This window comes from Lepus europaeus, chromosome 3 (genome assembly GCF_033115175.1).
Source record: "Lepus europaeus isolate LE1 chromosome 3, mLepTim1.pri, whole genome shotgun sequence".
NCBI classification, from domain to species: domain Eukaryota; kingdom Metazoa; phylum Chordata; class Mammalia; order Lagomorpha; family Leporidae; genus Lepus; species Lepus europaeus.
The window spans coordinates 117,728,198-117,744,269 of NC_084829.1; the positions used below are offsets into that span (position 1 = coordinate 117,728,198).

At 43.1% G+C, this 16,072-nt stretch overlaps 1 protein-coding gene across 5 annotated transcripts in view; it reads right to left on the reverse strand.

The window, feature by feature from the left end:
• Positions 1-13,321, reverse strand: part of MCM9 (minichromosome maintenance 9 homologous recombination repair factor) — a 216,631-nt gene extending 203,310 nt beyond the window's left edge. For 3 of the 5 annotated variants that reach the window (XM_062186673.1, XM_062186672.1, XM_062186674.1), the window contains exons 1-2: positions 13,222-13,306; positions 10,647-10,965 (exon numbers count right to left, since the gene is read on the reverse strand). In XM_062186673.1, the coding sequence (XP_062042657.1) occupies positions 10,647-10,950 (304 nt within the window). In that variant the 5' untranslated portion in view covers positions 10,951-10,965; positions 13,222-13,306. Of the gene's footprint in view, positions 1-10,646; positions 10,966-13,221 lie in introns of all 5 variants that reach the window. The other 2 variants (XM_062186671.1, XM_062186670.1) reach the window with 2 other exon arrangements.
• Positions 13,322-16,072: the final 2,751 nt, after the last annotated feature.

Below are 16,072 nucleotides of genomic sequence, written 5' to 3' on the forward strand. Positions count from 1 at the left end.
AGAGATATCTTCCATCCGATGGTTCATTCCCCAAATGGCTGCAACAACAGGAGCTGCGCCGATCCAAAGCCAGGAGCCAGGAGCTTCTTCTGGGTCTCCCACACGGGTGCAGGGGCTCAAGGACTTGGGCCATCTTCTACTACTTTGCCAGGCCATAGCCAGGATTGGAAGTGGAGCAGCTGGGACTAGAACTGGTGCCCATATGGGATGCTGGCACTTCAGGCCAGGGCATTTACCCACTGCGCCACAGCGTCGGTCCCTGGTCTACCAAATTCTTAACCTGCTAACTTACCCATCCTCACTGACCTCAGGATGTAAGTTAACATCCCATGTAAATCAAGGTTCTTAAAAACAGCTCATGGCTAGGCTTTTAAAGAAAGCACTGAACTCCTTGAAATTCAGATAAAAAATATATATTCAGACCCATACCAGTATTTCCTTAAGAGGTTACATAATTTTCTCAATCTGGAACTCATTAGTGCCAATTAAAATTTAAGTCTTCAATCTCACAGTTCTTAGAAGGGAGTTACATTTCAGGCACAGTCACTAGTCTCACTGGTGCTTCTCTGTTTATATCATACTTAACTGCCACTCTTGCCTCTAGTCTAGGAACAGACTCTTTTTTTTTCTTTAAAGATTTAATTTTGTTTATTTGAAAGGCAGTTACAGAGGCAGACACTTTGGCACAGGGGGTAAAGCTGCAGCCTGCATCCCATGTGGCCGCCGGTTCTAGTCCTGGCTGCTCCAGTTTTGATCCAGCTCTCCACTATGGCCTGGGAAAGCAGTAGAAGATGGCCCAAGTCCTTGGGCCCCTGCACCCGTGTAGGAGACCCAGAAGAAGCTCCTGGCTCCTGGCTTCGGATCGGTGCAGCTCCGGCCACTGCCACCACCTGGGGAGTGAACCAGTGGACAGAAAAACTTTCTGTTTCTCCCTTTATTTGTAATACAGCCTCTCAAATAAATAAATCTTAAAAAAAAAAAAAAAAAGGCAGTTACAGAGACAGAGAGGGAAAGACAGAGAGAGACAAAGCTTCTATCTGCTGGTTCACTCCCCAAATCACCACAACAGCAGGAGCTGGGCTGATCCGAAGACAGGAGTTTCTTCTGGGTCTTCCACATGGGCTCAGGGACCCAAGCACTTTGGTCATCCTCCACTGCTTTTCCCTGCCACATAAGCAAGGAGCTGATCAGAAGAGGGGCAGCCAGGACTTGAAATGGTCCCCATATGGGATGCTGGTGCTACAAACAGTGGATTACCCCGCTACGCTGTAGTACCCCTCAGAACACATTCTACAAGGGCTCCTACAAATGTGTAATGACGTGACAGTGATATCCACAAACACTAACTGCCTGAACTACTTGGGGCTTACTCACATATGGCTTTGCATTGTTTATCCACATTACATCTGGATAAGGTACAGATCCTTTCTCCATGTTTGACTCCAATGCTTAGATAAGCACTTTTAGATAAGGAGAAAATTAAACGAGCAGGGAAAACAAGATTCCCTTTTTTCTCTAACATTACCTTTACCATATCTGGCCTCTAATCCCCTGGTATAAAGCAAGATGCTTAAATTTGTCTGTGCATTTCCTGTGGTTGCTTATTTGTGAACCATTCCTACATACTCTACTTTGTTTGAGAACTCTGGCCACTTAGGAAGACTGCATTCAAGTGTTTACTTCTGCATGAAAGCTTCCCTAAGACAAGGCTAGCACACTCATACACAAATGAACAGCAAAGCAAAAATAGTCAAAGGAATGCATAGTGATTAAATGTCTTTTGTATCTGAAAGAACCTTCTGCCCAAAGGGTAAAAGGTAGGTATTTCTTTCTTGATTCCAGGGCCATCTTCCTTTCCTTGCATATGATATCCAAGGCTTGTACAAGCTGAGACATGACAAGTCTACACAAAACTATTTATTTTAACCAGCATAAGGAGATGTGCTAGAGAGCTAACACTTGGGAAGAAGGTAAATTGAGGAAAGCATGGCTCAGCTCTAAGTGTTCTAAGTGTAGCAAGGATGAGTGAATCTCTTCCTGCTTTTCGCAGCAAAGGCTCCATATCTAATCCAATTATAATTATCTCTACATAAAGAACAATGCAGGGGCAGGTGTTGTAGTATGGCGGGTAAGCTACTAGTTGGAACACCATGCCATCCTGGAGTACCTGGTGGGAATAGAGTCCCACCTCCACTTCCAATCCAGTTTCCTGCTAATGTGCACCCTAGAAGGCACCAAGTAATGGCTCAAATATTTGGGTCCATGCTACTCACATGGGGGACTTGGATGCAGTTCTTGGCTCCTGATTTCCACCTGGTTTAGCCCCAGGTGTTTCAGGCATTTCGGGAGTGAACCACTAGATAGAAGAGCTTTTTCTCATCTTTCTGTCACTCTGCATTCCAAATAAACAAACAAATAAACAAAAAGACAGAGAGAACTATGCAAACAATCATAACCAATTTTTCTAAGGAAATTAGCTTTTGGGCCGGCGCTGTGGCTCACTAGGCTCATCCTCTACCTGCAGCACCGACACCCCAGGTTCTAGTCCTGGTTGGGGCTCCAGTTCTGTCCTGGTTGTTCCTCTTCCTGTCCAGCTCTCTGCTGTGGCCTGGGAAGGCAGTGGAGGATGGCCCAAGTGCTTGGGCCCTGCACCCCATGGGAGACCAGGAGGAAACAACTGGCTCCTGGCTTCAGATTGGTGCAGCACGCCAGCCGTAGCGGCCATTTGGTGGGTGAACCAAAGAAGAAGGACCTTTCTCTCTGTCTCTCTCTCTCACTGTCTAACTCTGCCCTTCAAAAAAAAAGGGCGGAGCCAAGATGGCGGAAGAGTGAGGGCGCGCACCAACAGTCCGGGAAAAGATAGTTTAACAAAAGTTGAGTTACTGTAGCCTCAGGAAGAGACTCAGAAAAAAAAGTGCAGAGGAAACTCTTCCGGAACTAGTGGATGTGACACAGAAGACCTACGGGGAGAGCAAAGTCGCCCACTGCCACGCCGTGCCGCGGGAGCAGCACTGGAAGGAGAGGTAACCCGAGACATAGGCGGGGAAGGTCTGAGGTCCCACTGGGGAAAGTGCACCAGGCTGACTGGAGGAGAGAAAAAAAGCGAATAAATAGGGGGAACTGGCAGGGTCACTAGCCTCTCTCCCCACTCACCTTACAAAGCCGGGCAAGACAAAGAGCAGGCACCATTTTATATATGTAAAACAAACTCCATAACCTAGGCAACCCAGTGAGCTGTGTGGAACTGGAATTTCTTCCCAACTGAGTCTTAAAAAAAAAAAAGAGAGAGAGAGCAAGAGAGCAAGCCAGAGAACAATCTGGGTGAATCACCTTGGGCACACCCTTAACCCTGAAGAACCAAACAGAGCTCTCTGGCCACACCCATCTCGAGCCTCTAAGGATCCATCAAAAGCAGACAGTCCACATAATCCAGAGTCATAATATAACGAGAAAAAAACACCACAGCGAAGGAAACAAAGAACACCTCCAAGATGCCAAACAAACGTAGAAACCAAGGTAACAAGAGCAAGGAAGACACTATGATGCCCCCAAATGAAAAAGACACCCCAATTCAAGATTATGAAGATGATGAGATAGAAGAAATGCAAGAAGCGGATCTCAAAAAACTGATAAGAACATTAAGAAGTTCTCAAAAACAAATTCTTGAACTACAGAAATCCTTAATGGACAAGATAGAAAATCTCTCTCGTGAAAATGAAATATTAAGGAGGAATCAAAATGAAATGAAACAACTTGTGGAACAAGAAACTGTGATAGTGACAAGAAACCATAATGAAATGAAGAATTCAATAGATCGAATGACAAACACATTAGAGAGCCTTAAAAACAGAATGGGTGAAGCAGAAGAGAGAATATCGGACTTAGAAGACAGAGAACAGGAAAGGAAACAGTCAAACCAAAGAAAAGAAGAGGAAATTAGAAATCTAAAAAATATTGTCGGGAATCTACAGGATACTATTAAAAAACCCAACATTCGGGTTCTAGGAGTTCCTGAAGGCATGGAGAGGGAGAAAGGATTAGAAGGCCTTTTTAGTGAGATACTAGCAGAAAATTTCCCAGATTTGGAGAAGGACAGAGACATCTTAGTACAGGAAGCTCATAGAAACCCTAATAAACATGACCAAAAGAGATCCTCAACACGACACGTCGTAATTAAACTCACCACAGTGAAACATCAAGAAAAGACCCTAAAATGTGCAAGAGAGAAAAGTCAGACCACTCTCGGAGGATCCCCAATTAGACTCACAGCTGACTTCTCATCAGAAACCCTACAAGCGAGGAGGGAATGGCGAGATATAGCCCAGGTACTAAGAAAGAAAAACTGCCAGCCCAGAATATTATATCCTGCAAAGCTCTCATTTGTGAATGAAGGTGAAATAAAGACCTTTCACAGCAAACAGAAATTGAAAGAATTTGTCGCCACTCGTCCAGCCCTGCAAAAGATGCTTAAAGATGTGATACACACAGAAACACAGAAACATGGTCATCAATATGAAAGAAGGTAAAGGAAGGAAAACTCACAGCAAAAGATCACAGGAAACCCAAAAATGGTAGGGCAAAGTTACTACTTATCGACAGTCACATTAAACATTAAAGGCCTGAACAATCCAGTTAAAAGACACCGATTGGCTGATTGGGTTAAGGAACAAAGCCCATATTTTTGCTGCTTACAAGAAACTCATCTTTCTAACAAAGATGCACACAGACTGAAAGTGAAAGGCTGGAAAAAGATATACCATGCCAACAGAAATGAAAAAAGAGTGGGCATAGCCATCTTAATATCAGATAACACAAATTTTACCACAAAAACTATTAGGAGAGACAAAGAGGGGCACTATTTAATGGTTAAGGGATCCATTCAACAGGAAGATATAATGATTATCAATGTATATGCACCTAATTACAGGGCACCAGTTTATTTAAAAGACTTGTTAAGGGACTTAAAGGGAGACTTAGACCCCAATACAATAGTACTGGGGGACTTCAATACTCCACTCTCAGAGACAGACAGATCAACAGGACAGAAGATCACCAAGGAGACAGTAGATTTAAACGACACTATAGCTCAAATGGACCTAACAGATATCTACAGAACATTTCATCCTACATCTAAAGGCTTTACATTCTTCTCAGCAGTACATGGAACCTTCTCTAGGATTGACCACATACTAGGCCATAAAGCAAGTCTCAGCAAATTCAAAAGAATTAGAATCATATCATGTAGCTTCTCAGACCATAAAGGAATGAAGTTGGAAATTAGCAACTTAGGAATCCCTAGAGCACGTGCAAACATATGGAGATGAATAACATGCTCCTGAATGAACAATGGGTCAGAAGAAATTAAAAGAGAAATCAAAAATTTTCTGGAAGTAAATGAGGATAACAGCACAACATACCAAAACCTATGGGATACAGCAAAAGCAGTGTTAAGAGGAAAGTTTATATCAATAGGTGCCTACATCAAGAAATTGGAAAGGCACCAAATAGATGAGCTTTCAAATCATCTCAAGGATCTAGAAAATCAGCAGCAAACCAGACCCAAAGCTAGTAGGAGAAGATAAATAATTAAAATCAGAGAAGAAATCCACAGGATTGAATCCAAAAAAAAAAAAAAAAAACATTACAAAAAATCAGCCAAACGAGGAGCTGGTTTTTTGAAAAAATAAACAAAATTGACACCCCATTGGCCCAACTAACTAAAAAAAGAAAAGATCCAAATCAATACGATCAGAGATGAAAAAGGAAACGTAACAACAGACACCACAGAAATAAAAAGAATCATCAGAAATTACTACAAGGACTTGTATGCCAACAAACAGGGAAATCTATCAGAAATGGATAGATTCCTGGACACATACAACCTACCTAAATTGAACCATGAAGACATAGAAAACCTAAACAGACCCATAACTGAGACAGAAATTGAAACACTAATAAAGACCCTCCCAACAAAGAAAAGCCCAGGAACAGATGGATTCACTGCTGAATTCTACCAGACATTTAAAGAAGAATTAACTCCAATTCTCCTCAAACTATTCAGAGCAATCGAAAAAGAGGGAATCCTCCCAAATTCTTTCTATGAAGCCAGCATCACCTTAATTCCTAAGCCGGAAAAAGATGCAGCATTGAAAGAGAATTACAGACCAATATCCCTGATGAACATAGATGCAAAAATCCTCAATAAAATTCTGGCCAATAGAATGCAACAACACATCAGAAAGATCATCCACCCAGACCAAGTGGGATTTATCCCTGGTATGCAGGGATGGTTCAATGTTCGCAAAACAATCAACGTGATACACCACATTAACAGACTGCAGAAGAAAAACCATATGATTCTCTCAATAGATGTAGAGAAAGCATTTGATAAAATACAACACCCTTTCATGATGAAAACCCTAAGCAAACTGGGTATAGAAGGAACATTCCTCAATGCAATCAAAGCAATTTATGAAAAACCCACGGCCAGTATCCTATTGAAGGGGGAAAAGTTGGAAGCATCAAGTACTGGTACTCAGGGTGAGCATCAGTAGAAGCTGGATTGGAAGCAGAAGACCCAGGACTAGAATCAGGTACTCCAACAGAGGATATGTGCATCCCAAGTGGCATCTTAACCACTGGCTGCATACCCAGCTGCAATCAATGTTGTAATAGGACTTCCAAGTGCTTCTGAGGCAATGTTTAAGAATCTCTACTTTAAATTACACGTGAATACTATCTTTCTTTCTCATTTACTTTGGTGGTAACCATGCATTTATACATCTTTGATCTAAACCACTGGGAATACCAAGTAAACTTTAGGCTAAAAAAAATTCTAAAATCTAAAGTAGTAAAGGTAGATGTAAGAATGAAATTCAATGCATTTCAGGAGTGGGATGGGGGGGGGGGTTTCTATTGTGTTCCTAAGATGACTGAAGCACAGAGGCACCCTGGGTTTTAATGATTAAATGTATCACCTAGAGTCCAAGATGGGGACTTAACATACCTAAAACCAGACTCTATCTTCTGATTTTTTACAGATGTTCATTCTGCTTGGGACACTCCTATCCCTCTCTAGCCTTATTTTTAAATGGTTATTTACTTATTTATATTTATTTGAATAGCAGAGGGAAAGGGACAGAGATGGAGAGACAGCAGACAGATGCTGTCCACCCACTGATTCACTCTTCCAATGCCCATAAAAGCCAAGGATAGGCCACACTAAACCCAGGAGCCAGGAATTCCATCTGGCTCTCCCATGCATACAGCAGAGACACAAGTACTTGAAACAAGACCTGTTGCCTACCAGGGTGTACATAAACAGGAAGCTAGACTGGAAGTGAAGGTGGAAGCCCCAAGTGGTGGCTTAACTTGCTTAACCTGCTGTGCCACAATGCTTACCCCACACCTCTTCTAGAAACCTCTGGTGATCCCCTAGGTCAGAATACACTCCCTGTTCTATAAGATAATGCACACCCTCTATATAATTTGAAATTCTGTATCACATAAAAGCTGCCATTAAGCTCCTTTACAATTATGTTTAACATTTACATCTGTAGGCATACATATGCATCAGGTAAATATTTATATAGTTCTTTCCCCTATAGCCTTGAGCTCCTTTATTGTTTACTTTTTGAAAATTTATATATATATATATATATATATATATACAGTTTCACCCACATGATACTTCCCACACAACTCTCCCTTCCATCCTCCCTCACTCCTACCCTCCTCCTTTTCTTATTATGCTTTTAATTTTTACAATGACATACTTTCAATTTACTTTATAATCACAAACTTAACCCTCCAGTAAATAAATAATTCAACAAGTATTAAGCAGAAAAATCACTGTTCCTCAAGAGTATAGGTAATAGCTATAAATAATAATCAAATCTCCAAACGTCAATTTCATTCATATACAGTTTTGGTACTCTGTATATTAGTTATCGCAAATCAAGGAAAACATGATGGTTTCCAGTTACATCCATTTTGTTGCGAAAGATAGAATTTCATTCCTTTTTATGACTGAGTAGTATTTCATCATGTATAGATACCACACTAGACCATATTCTTTTTGGTTTCCCAAGCTAATTTCTTTACATGTCATGTGTGTAGAGTAAATGTTACAAAAGTGATAACAAAATTTGCAATTTGCTTCTTCAGAGAAGAATTGAAAAAATAGGCTAAACATACCTGAAAGCAATAGGCACACTTACAAAGATTTTTAGTATTTAAGTTGAGCATGGACAGGTATCTAAATGATTTAAATATCATTGCAATAACGCCAATTAAAGGCACTTACTAGCAACAAACATTTCTGGAGCTGGTATCATGGTACAGTAGGTAAAGCTGCCTCCTGTAATGCCAGCATCCCATATTCTGAACTACTTTTCTGCTAATGCAACTGGGAAGGTAGTGGAAGATGGCCCAAGTGCCTAGGCCCCTGCCGCCTATGTGGAGATCCAGATCAAGTTCTGGTTCCTGGATTTGGACTTGCCTAGCCCCAACTGTTGCAGGCACTTGGGGAGTAAACCAGTAGATGAAAAATCTCTCTGTGTCCTGTCCTAACTCTGCCTTTCAAATAAATAAATAAATAATTTATTTCAAAGGAGCATTTCTTCTTGATCTGAGCAAGAGATTACCAAGTACTCTGATGAACATCCTAGCAAATATAAATGCTGATATCACTCTTTATTTAAATCAAGTGTTCAGTCTCTTTGGAATCTTAACTTGCTTCCAAGGAGTTCCACTACAGTAGCCTCTAACGTTTTGGAATAATAGCGAGCATTCTTACTGATTATAAATCCTCATCCTTCTCAAATGTACTATAAAGTAAATATTTTTAAACAAAAGGATATGTGTTTTCCAACTTAATCACAGATTACCTTAAACATTCTGGAGTCTATTTTAATTTCACAAAATAACCAGAATGAGGCTATACCAGTTTTCATTGGTTTATAAAATAATGACATACACTATGCCTTTTAAGAAATGATGTCCTTGCAGTGAACATATTAAAACTGCCATATTGTGGTGTCACTTTTCCAAAAATTCTTTTTTTATTATTGCTTTTCAAAAAGATTTATTTATTCAAAAGAGCATCACTGAGAGAGAGAGAAATAGCTTCCATCCACACGTTCACTCAACAAATGCCTGCAAAAGCCAAGGCTGGGCAAGGCCAAAGTGAAGAGCCAGGAATTCCACCCTGGTCTTTCATGTTGGGGGCAGAGGCCCAAGTACTTGGGTCATCTAATGCTGCTTTCCCATGCAGATCAGGAGTAGTCAGGACTCAGAAGGCACTGCAATGTGAGATGCCAGTGTCCTAAGTGGCTACTTAACCTATTTTGGCAAATGCCAGCCCCCTTTACAAAAATTCCTTTAGGTTTATATTTATTTATTTGAAAAGCAGAGTTACAGAGTGAGAGAGGAAGAGACAGAGAGATCATCCATCTACTGGTTCACTCCTCAAATGGCCACAACGAGCAGAGTTGGCCAGACCCAAGACAGGAGCCAGGAGCTTCTTCCAGGTCTCCCACATCAGTGCAGGGCCCCAAGGACTTGGGCCATCTTCCACTGCTTTCCTAGGTGCATCAGAAGGAAGCTGGATTGGAAGTGGAGCAGCTGGGACTTATTGGCACCACATGGGATGCTGGTTTTGCAAGCAGCAGCTTTATCTGCCACACCACAATGCTGGCCCCTCCAAAAAGTTCTTAACTCTATCCACTCTGTTAAAAATCACTCTTGGAATAAAAAGTGTGGGGGCCGGTGCTATGGCGTGGTGGGCAAAGCCTCCGCCTGCAGTGCTAGCATCCCATATGGGTACTGGTTTGAGACACAACTGCTCTACTTCCAATCCAGCTCTCTACTATGGCCTGGGAAAGCAGAAGATGGCCCAAGTCCTTGGGCCTCTGCACCCATGTGGGAGACCAGGAAGAAGCTTCTGGCTCCTGGCTTCAGATCGGCATAGCTCTGGCCATTGTGGCCAATTGGGGAGTGAACCAGCGGATGGAATACCTCTCTCTCTCTCTCTTTCTGCCTCTCCTTCTCTCTGTGTGTAACTCTTTCAAATACATAAATAAATCTTAAAAAAAAAAAAAAAGAATAGATAGTGTGGAGCAAGAAGCAAAGACTTGGAGGCAGGAATTTAAGGACCCAGCTTTGCCAATTTGCTACTCCAGTGTAGTTACTTAAAAATTAAGATGCTGAATCCATCATAAACTCAAAACAAATATACTGAGTGTCTGACATGTGGAGAGCACAACAATCTTGATATAAAAACAATTTCCTAAAAATCGTTTTGAAATCAATGGGCAGGATCTCCTACTATTCTATTGTTACTAGTCACAAAAGCTTCTAAAGCTGCTTTGGGTAAGAATTTTATGCATACACACAAAAATACTAGCAAAGAGACATGTAAATATGTTGCTGTCTGTATCCCTTCCCCCAACACTCATGTGGCATGCTAGTACCCCAGGCCCAGAGAAGATAATCAAAATACAGTAAGAAACCATCAACTATATAATAGATATATACCTTAAGCATAAATATCAAGTATTTGTTGGTGCTTTGACTCCAGTATGTGTGACATTTTCTGAAAATCTTCCTATAAAACCACATAGCAGTGAACTCCTTATGTGATTTACCTGATATCCTGGCATGAAGATTCTGCTTCATGGAAGCACCCTCGGGCTGAGAAAGAGACTGCAAAATTGTCAAGGCAGACCTTCGGAGTGCATTATCAAAAACAGTTAGTACTTCATTGGGGAACACAGTGAAATAGTCCCCAATTTCCATGTTGGTCTCAAAAAGAGTCATGGCATTCACTACAACAGAATAATGAGCATCTTCATCTCTCTCCTTTAGGATGAGGAGAATATCATTCTTGTGGTGTTCTGAAACATAGGACTCGAACACTTGACCGACCAGTGCAACTTGATCACTATTCATCCTGACTGTAGGCTACTAAAGAAAAAGAAAAGCTCATATTAAACCTTTGATATTCAAGATACACACACTTTAACAAAGAAAGATCGCTTGGTTATAAATCATCCTGGTTTTGGGTCACATAGTAACTACAATAGTAACAATTCATATATTTGTTAGACCTGAATTATCTGGTACAGTCATTTAGAAATAATAAATTAAATCTAAATCAAAGAACCTTGTTGGCACCAATTGTTGAAATTCAAACACTTCCATATCTTTTCTTTAAACTTCTCCCCCATTAACTTTATATTAACACATTACAGCTTACATAACACATGCAAAAGGTCCTTGCTTTTGCTTGGGCCATACTCCATATACACACATTTGTTCTCAATTATAAAATCTTAAACACTGATTTTTCACCTGAAGCAACTACCAGTAGAATTCTTTTTTTCTGCCAGGGCCTTATGAATATTTATAAGGTCATTCGTGGACCATACAGAATTATCAACTTAAAAATTAGCCTCTATAGATTTACTGAATTTCAAGTCTGCCTGCAATTGCCTTGGCAGGGCCAGACCAAATGATTTTGCAGGCCTTATATGGCCCAAAGGCCAAATGTTCTCCATCTCTGCTTTATACACACATCCATTTATGTGTATTGTGTTATGTAAACAGAACATATACTATTAATCAGATTGACAGCCAGTTCTAACTTGAACAATTTAACAGATTGGCTTTGGAAATGTATATTTGGAGATGAGTTTTTTCCCTATTTTTCTTCCTAACCTAGCAAAATCACCTGCTTCAGCAAAAGCCACTGTCAAGAGTGTAAAAAGCTAGGCAAACCAAGGAAAGAAGCATTAAGTCTTTGAATGACAACCAGGACTAAAATCATTTACAACATATACTATTACCTTACCTATTTCATCCCCCACTGGCAATCTTTAAAAGGATGTGTATCTGCAGATAAAAAGGGCCTACCTTCTTTCTTTTTCCATGTATACAGTCAGATCACAAATCACCTATGTGTAAACCCAATTAAAAGTCCATTTCCTAATATTTACTATATAGAAGGCACTCTCCCAGCAAATGATAAGGCACAGAAAAGGTACTTCATGTTCTCAGAGAATCAAGAGACAAATCAAATGCAACAGGGCTCTCTGTCAGTGGCAAACTGCAACATGAACAGGCGCACACAGGAGAGGAGGATTAAGTTGAAATGAAGTGACAATCTCAGAGGTAGCAGGAGGCAGTTATAAATGAGCTGTCCAAATAAGAAACTTACTTGGTTTGGGAAAAGAGCAAAGGTGTACTTTAATTTGTCTTCTCCAGTTATCTCTCATTTATTATATAAGGCTCTATGAATATGCAGATTAAAGATTCTCATGAGGTTAAGTTTAGCATTCTCAATGTGTTACAGTTGCTATCTATTAGCAATATTCTGGCTTCTCTGAAAACCAAATATTCTGGAAGGTGTGAAAACTCTAAAGAGAGTATACCATAGTTAGGCCATAAATCCTGACAATCACAGGAGGCCAGTGTAAGATTAAAAGATGAATAAATGTATATTCAAGAGGCAGAGTGAAAGTTAAATTATGGCTACCACACTGATACGTAATCTGTTTTTGGTTATAAGCAACACCAATTCAAAGCCACACAGTTTGTAAGACTGGTCTTTGCAAAACAAAACTAGATTCTCATGAGCCACTACAAGAGAATGGCTAAGATTCTCTAAATGCATCTTAAATTCAGACACAAAGTAAGCAACTTGAAAAACAGTTCCACATGGGGCAGAGAGAGGGCAGCTGCAGAATTCAAGGTTCAAATTACCATCAAGTTAAATTTTGCCTAATGAGACCGTAATTTACATATTTACACATTTTTTTTTGAAAATAGCACTTCCTTTCAACATCTGTACAAAAGTGGCTAATGAGCTGTTTTCTTAGCCCTCTAACCCTGTAAACACGCCTGCCTAGACACACTGTAGGCACGTACTGTTTTGAGAAGGGTAGGTTTACAACTTTCAAGTCCCCTCTCCTCCTCGCTGAATATTTGGAGTGAAAATAGGTAATTTTTTTAAATAAAGTATACAAATTTCACGTATTTCCCATATGCAATTTCAGGAACGTAGAGGTACTTCCTACCTGACCCTCCCGCCCCGCCGCGCCCACCCTTCTCCCTTTCCTATCCCCACTCTTTTAAAGATCTGTTTCCCACACCTGACCGGAGCCAGCGCCAAACACAGCAGGGCGGGCTCCGGGCGTCCTCGAGCCCCGCCCCGCGCCTCACCTGCCGGGAGCCACGCCCCCTCCTCGTCCCCGGGCTGCGTCCGGAGGCCCGCCCCGCTCCGCCGCCTCAGCCTGCGGCCGCCCGGCGAACGTGGAGCCGGCCCGTGCTCGGAGGGACGCTTCCCAAAGTTTCCCGGTGACCCGCAGGGGCCCTGCGCGCAGCCCCCGCCCGACGGCTCCTCGGGAGGGCTGCGCCCCTGCCCGGGCTCTGCTCGCGGGCGGCCCCCTCGCCTGCCAGGTCCCAGAGGGAAGTAGTTTCTGAAGTAAAAAGACGTGGGTGAGACTTGCGACTCACTGCGGGCGATAAAAAGTCATCAGCGTGGAACGAGTCGGCGGCTGTCACTTGCGGGGGGGCACGCAGTGTCAGAAGCCGCCCCGGACGCGTTGCTCCCGAGGCCGAGAGGCGCCGAGAGCTCCGGCTGAGTGCCCGCCGCGGCCCCCGGGGCGCCACAAGGCCGGTGGGGGCGGGGCGTGCGCGTGCGCGTGGCCTTTCAAGGGGCCGCCGCCCGCGGGGGCGCGCAGGCTCCGGCCCGCCGGCCTCGCGCTGCCCGAGGGCCCAGTCTGCGCTGCCGGTGGACGCCCGGCCCGCGCACCGCCTCAACTTCCCGACCCGGCGCTTCTTCCGGGTGGGGACGCGCGCGCGCGCGCTCGTCCCGCCAAGCACCACGGGCTGCGGGCCGGAGGGGCGGGGCGGGGAGCGGCGGGGCGGGGCGTGCGGGCGGGCTCGGGGGCGGGGCTGGGACAGAGCAGCCGCCCAGAGCCGCGGAGGAGAGAGGCTACAGGGCGTGCTAGACGGATTGTTACTGTGGAATTTTTGGTCCGTCTTAGAAATCTGCCTAACCCACGGTCACAAAGGCTCTCTCGTATGTTTTCTGATAGAAATTTTAGGATTTTACTGTTTCTGTTTAGCTCTATTAGAGCTAGTTTTTGCATGGGCTGGATCCCAAGTCGCTTTTTTGCATATGGATAGCTGGTGTTCCAAGAGTTTTCTTTTTCACTTGAATATCCTTTGCACCTTCGTCGAAACTCAGTTCTTAAAAATCAGTTGCAAGGGCAATGGGCATTTGCCCAGTGGTTATGACTAAGGTGTCTCAGAGTACCTGGGTTCCATTTTCAGCTCCTAACTCCAGCTTCCTGCTAATGCAGATCCTGGGAGGCAGCAGGTGATGGCTCAAGAGTTGGGACCTGGAGTGAGTTTCTGGCTCCCTGGCTTTTACGGGCCCACAGAGAGAAAACTTGAGAGAATCCAGAGAAAGCTACTCTGCCTCCAGTGGTGCTGGTTGGGGGAGAAGAAAAGCAGCCGTTGCTGAAATCTGTCCAAGCTCAATACCTCTGATTCTATCTCAGAACTACAGATGAAATATACTTGGGAGGATGGTAGTGGAATTGTTTGCAACTGGAGCAGGGGAGTGGAGGTCACCACTGCTGTGGATCGAATTGTGTCCTCTCCCCAAAATTCAGCTCCTGAAGCCCTGTCTCCTGGTGTGACTACATATAGATAGGGCCTATAAAGATGTAGTTAAGATAATGTCACTGCTATTGACTCCTGACATAGAGGTCATCAAAAAGCTTGTGGGAAATGTGTACTAATGAAACCGATCTGCTTTTCAGTAATTCCCATATCAATAAAGGTGTGGGCCAGAGCCAAGACTTCAGAGGAGAATGCTGAACACTGGCTCAAATAGATCAGGCAGCATGGTAGGTTTATTAAAGCTTTTTACTTAGTGAGGGAAATGCATGAGAGAGTGAGGGCCCTTTCTAAGGGAGAAAAGGAAGTCCGGGGATTAAGCTGGGGCCATACCAAGCAGAGAGCAGGCCTGGAGCCACGTGCAGCTACAAGCAGCTTACCACAACTAGCAAAGAGAAGGCAGAGAGGGCGCCCCCAGCCCAGGCCACATGCCCCTCATGGTCAACAAGGGGGGTCTAGGGCAGAGAGGGAAAATAATGGAGGGGCCCAGCATGCCTTTTATCCACTTACAAGGTGGTGTGGTTAATTAGTCTGATTGGCAAGGTGGGTGTACAGGTGTGGTCAGGTGTGCCATGGGATCACGCAGGCAGGGAGCTTGGTGAAGGCATGGTCTTCCAGCTCACAAATCTAATCAATTTTATCCTTATGCTATCTGCATGCCTACATCAATACGAAAACACTATACAGGATTTCATTGTAACTCCAACCAAATCCCATACTGCTTTTTTCTAAAGAAACCAGGACTTAGTTTTGATGTGCTGTTCTTTTTATATATTGTTGAATTTAATTTGCAAACATTTTGTTTGGAATTTCTGCATGTATGCCTGGGATACTGACCTAACATTTTTGATGTCTTATCTTGTTTTGGTATCAGGGTAATGCTGGACTCATGGAACAAGTTAGGAAATATTCCCTTCTTTTTGATTTTCTGAAAGAATTTTTGTAAAATTTGTAATTCTCCTTAAAATGTTAGGGTTCACCATTCTTTAAAAATTTATTTGAAAAGTAGAGTTACACCAAGAGGGAGAGAAAGTGGGAGAGAGAAAGATCTTCCATCCACTGGGTCACTCCCCAGACGCCCACAATGGCCTGGGTTGGGCCAGGCCGAAGGTGGGATCCAGGAGCTTCATTGGGATCTCCCACATGGAGGCCTCTCTGAGATGCTGGCAGGCTTCTTGGAAGAAAGGCTTGCATGAGACTGAGAACCTGTAGATGTCTGAGGGCCCTGGAGACATCATGCTTCCTTCCATACTAGCCTGTTACTGTTTTACAGTTCACTAAAATGTTCTAGTTTAATCTTCCTCCCACCTTGCATTTGAAGCAATCTCAGGTAAACAAAACTGTGGGTTCTTTTTGCAATCCCTGTCTCCCCCTAGATTTCAGG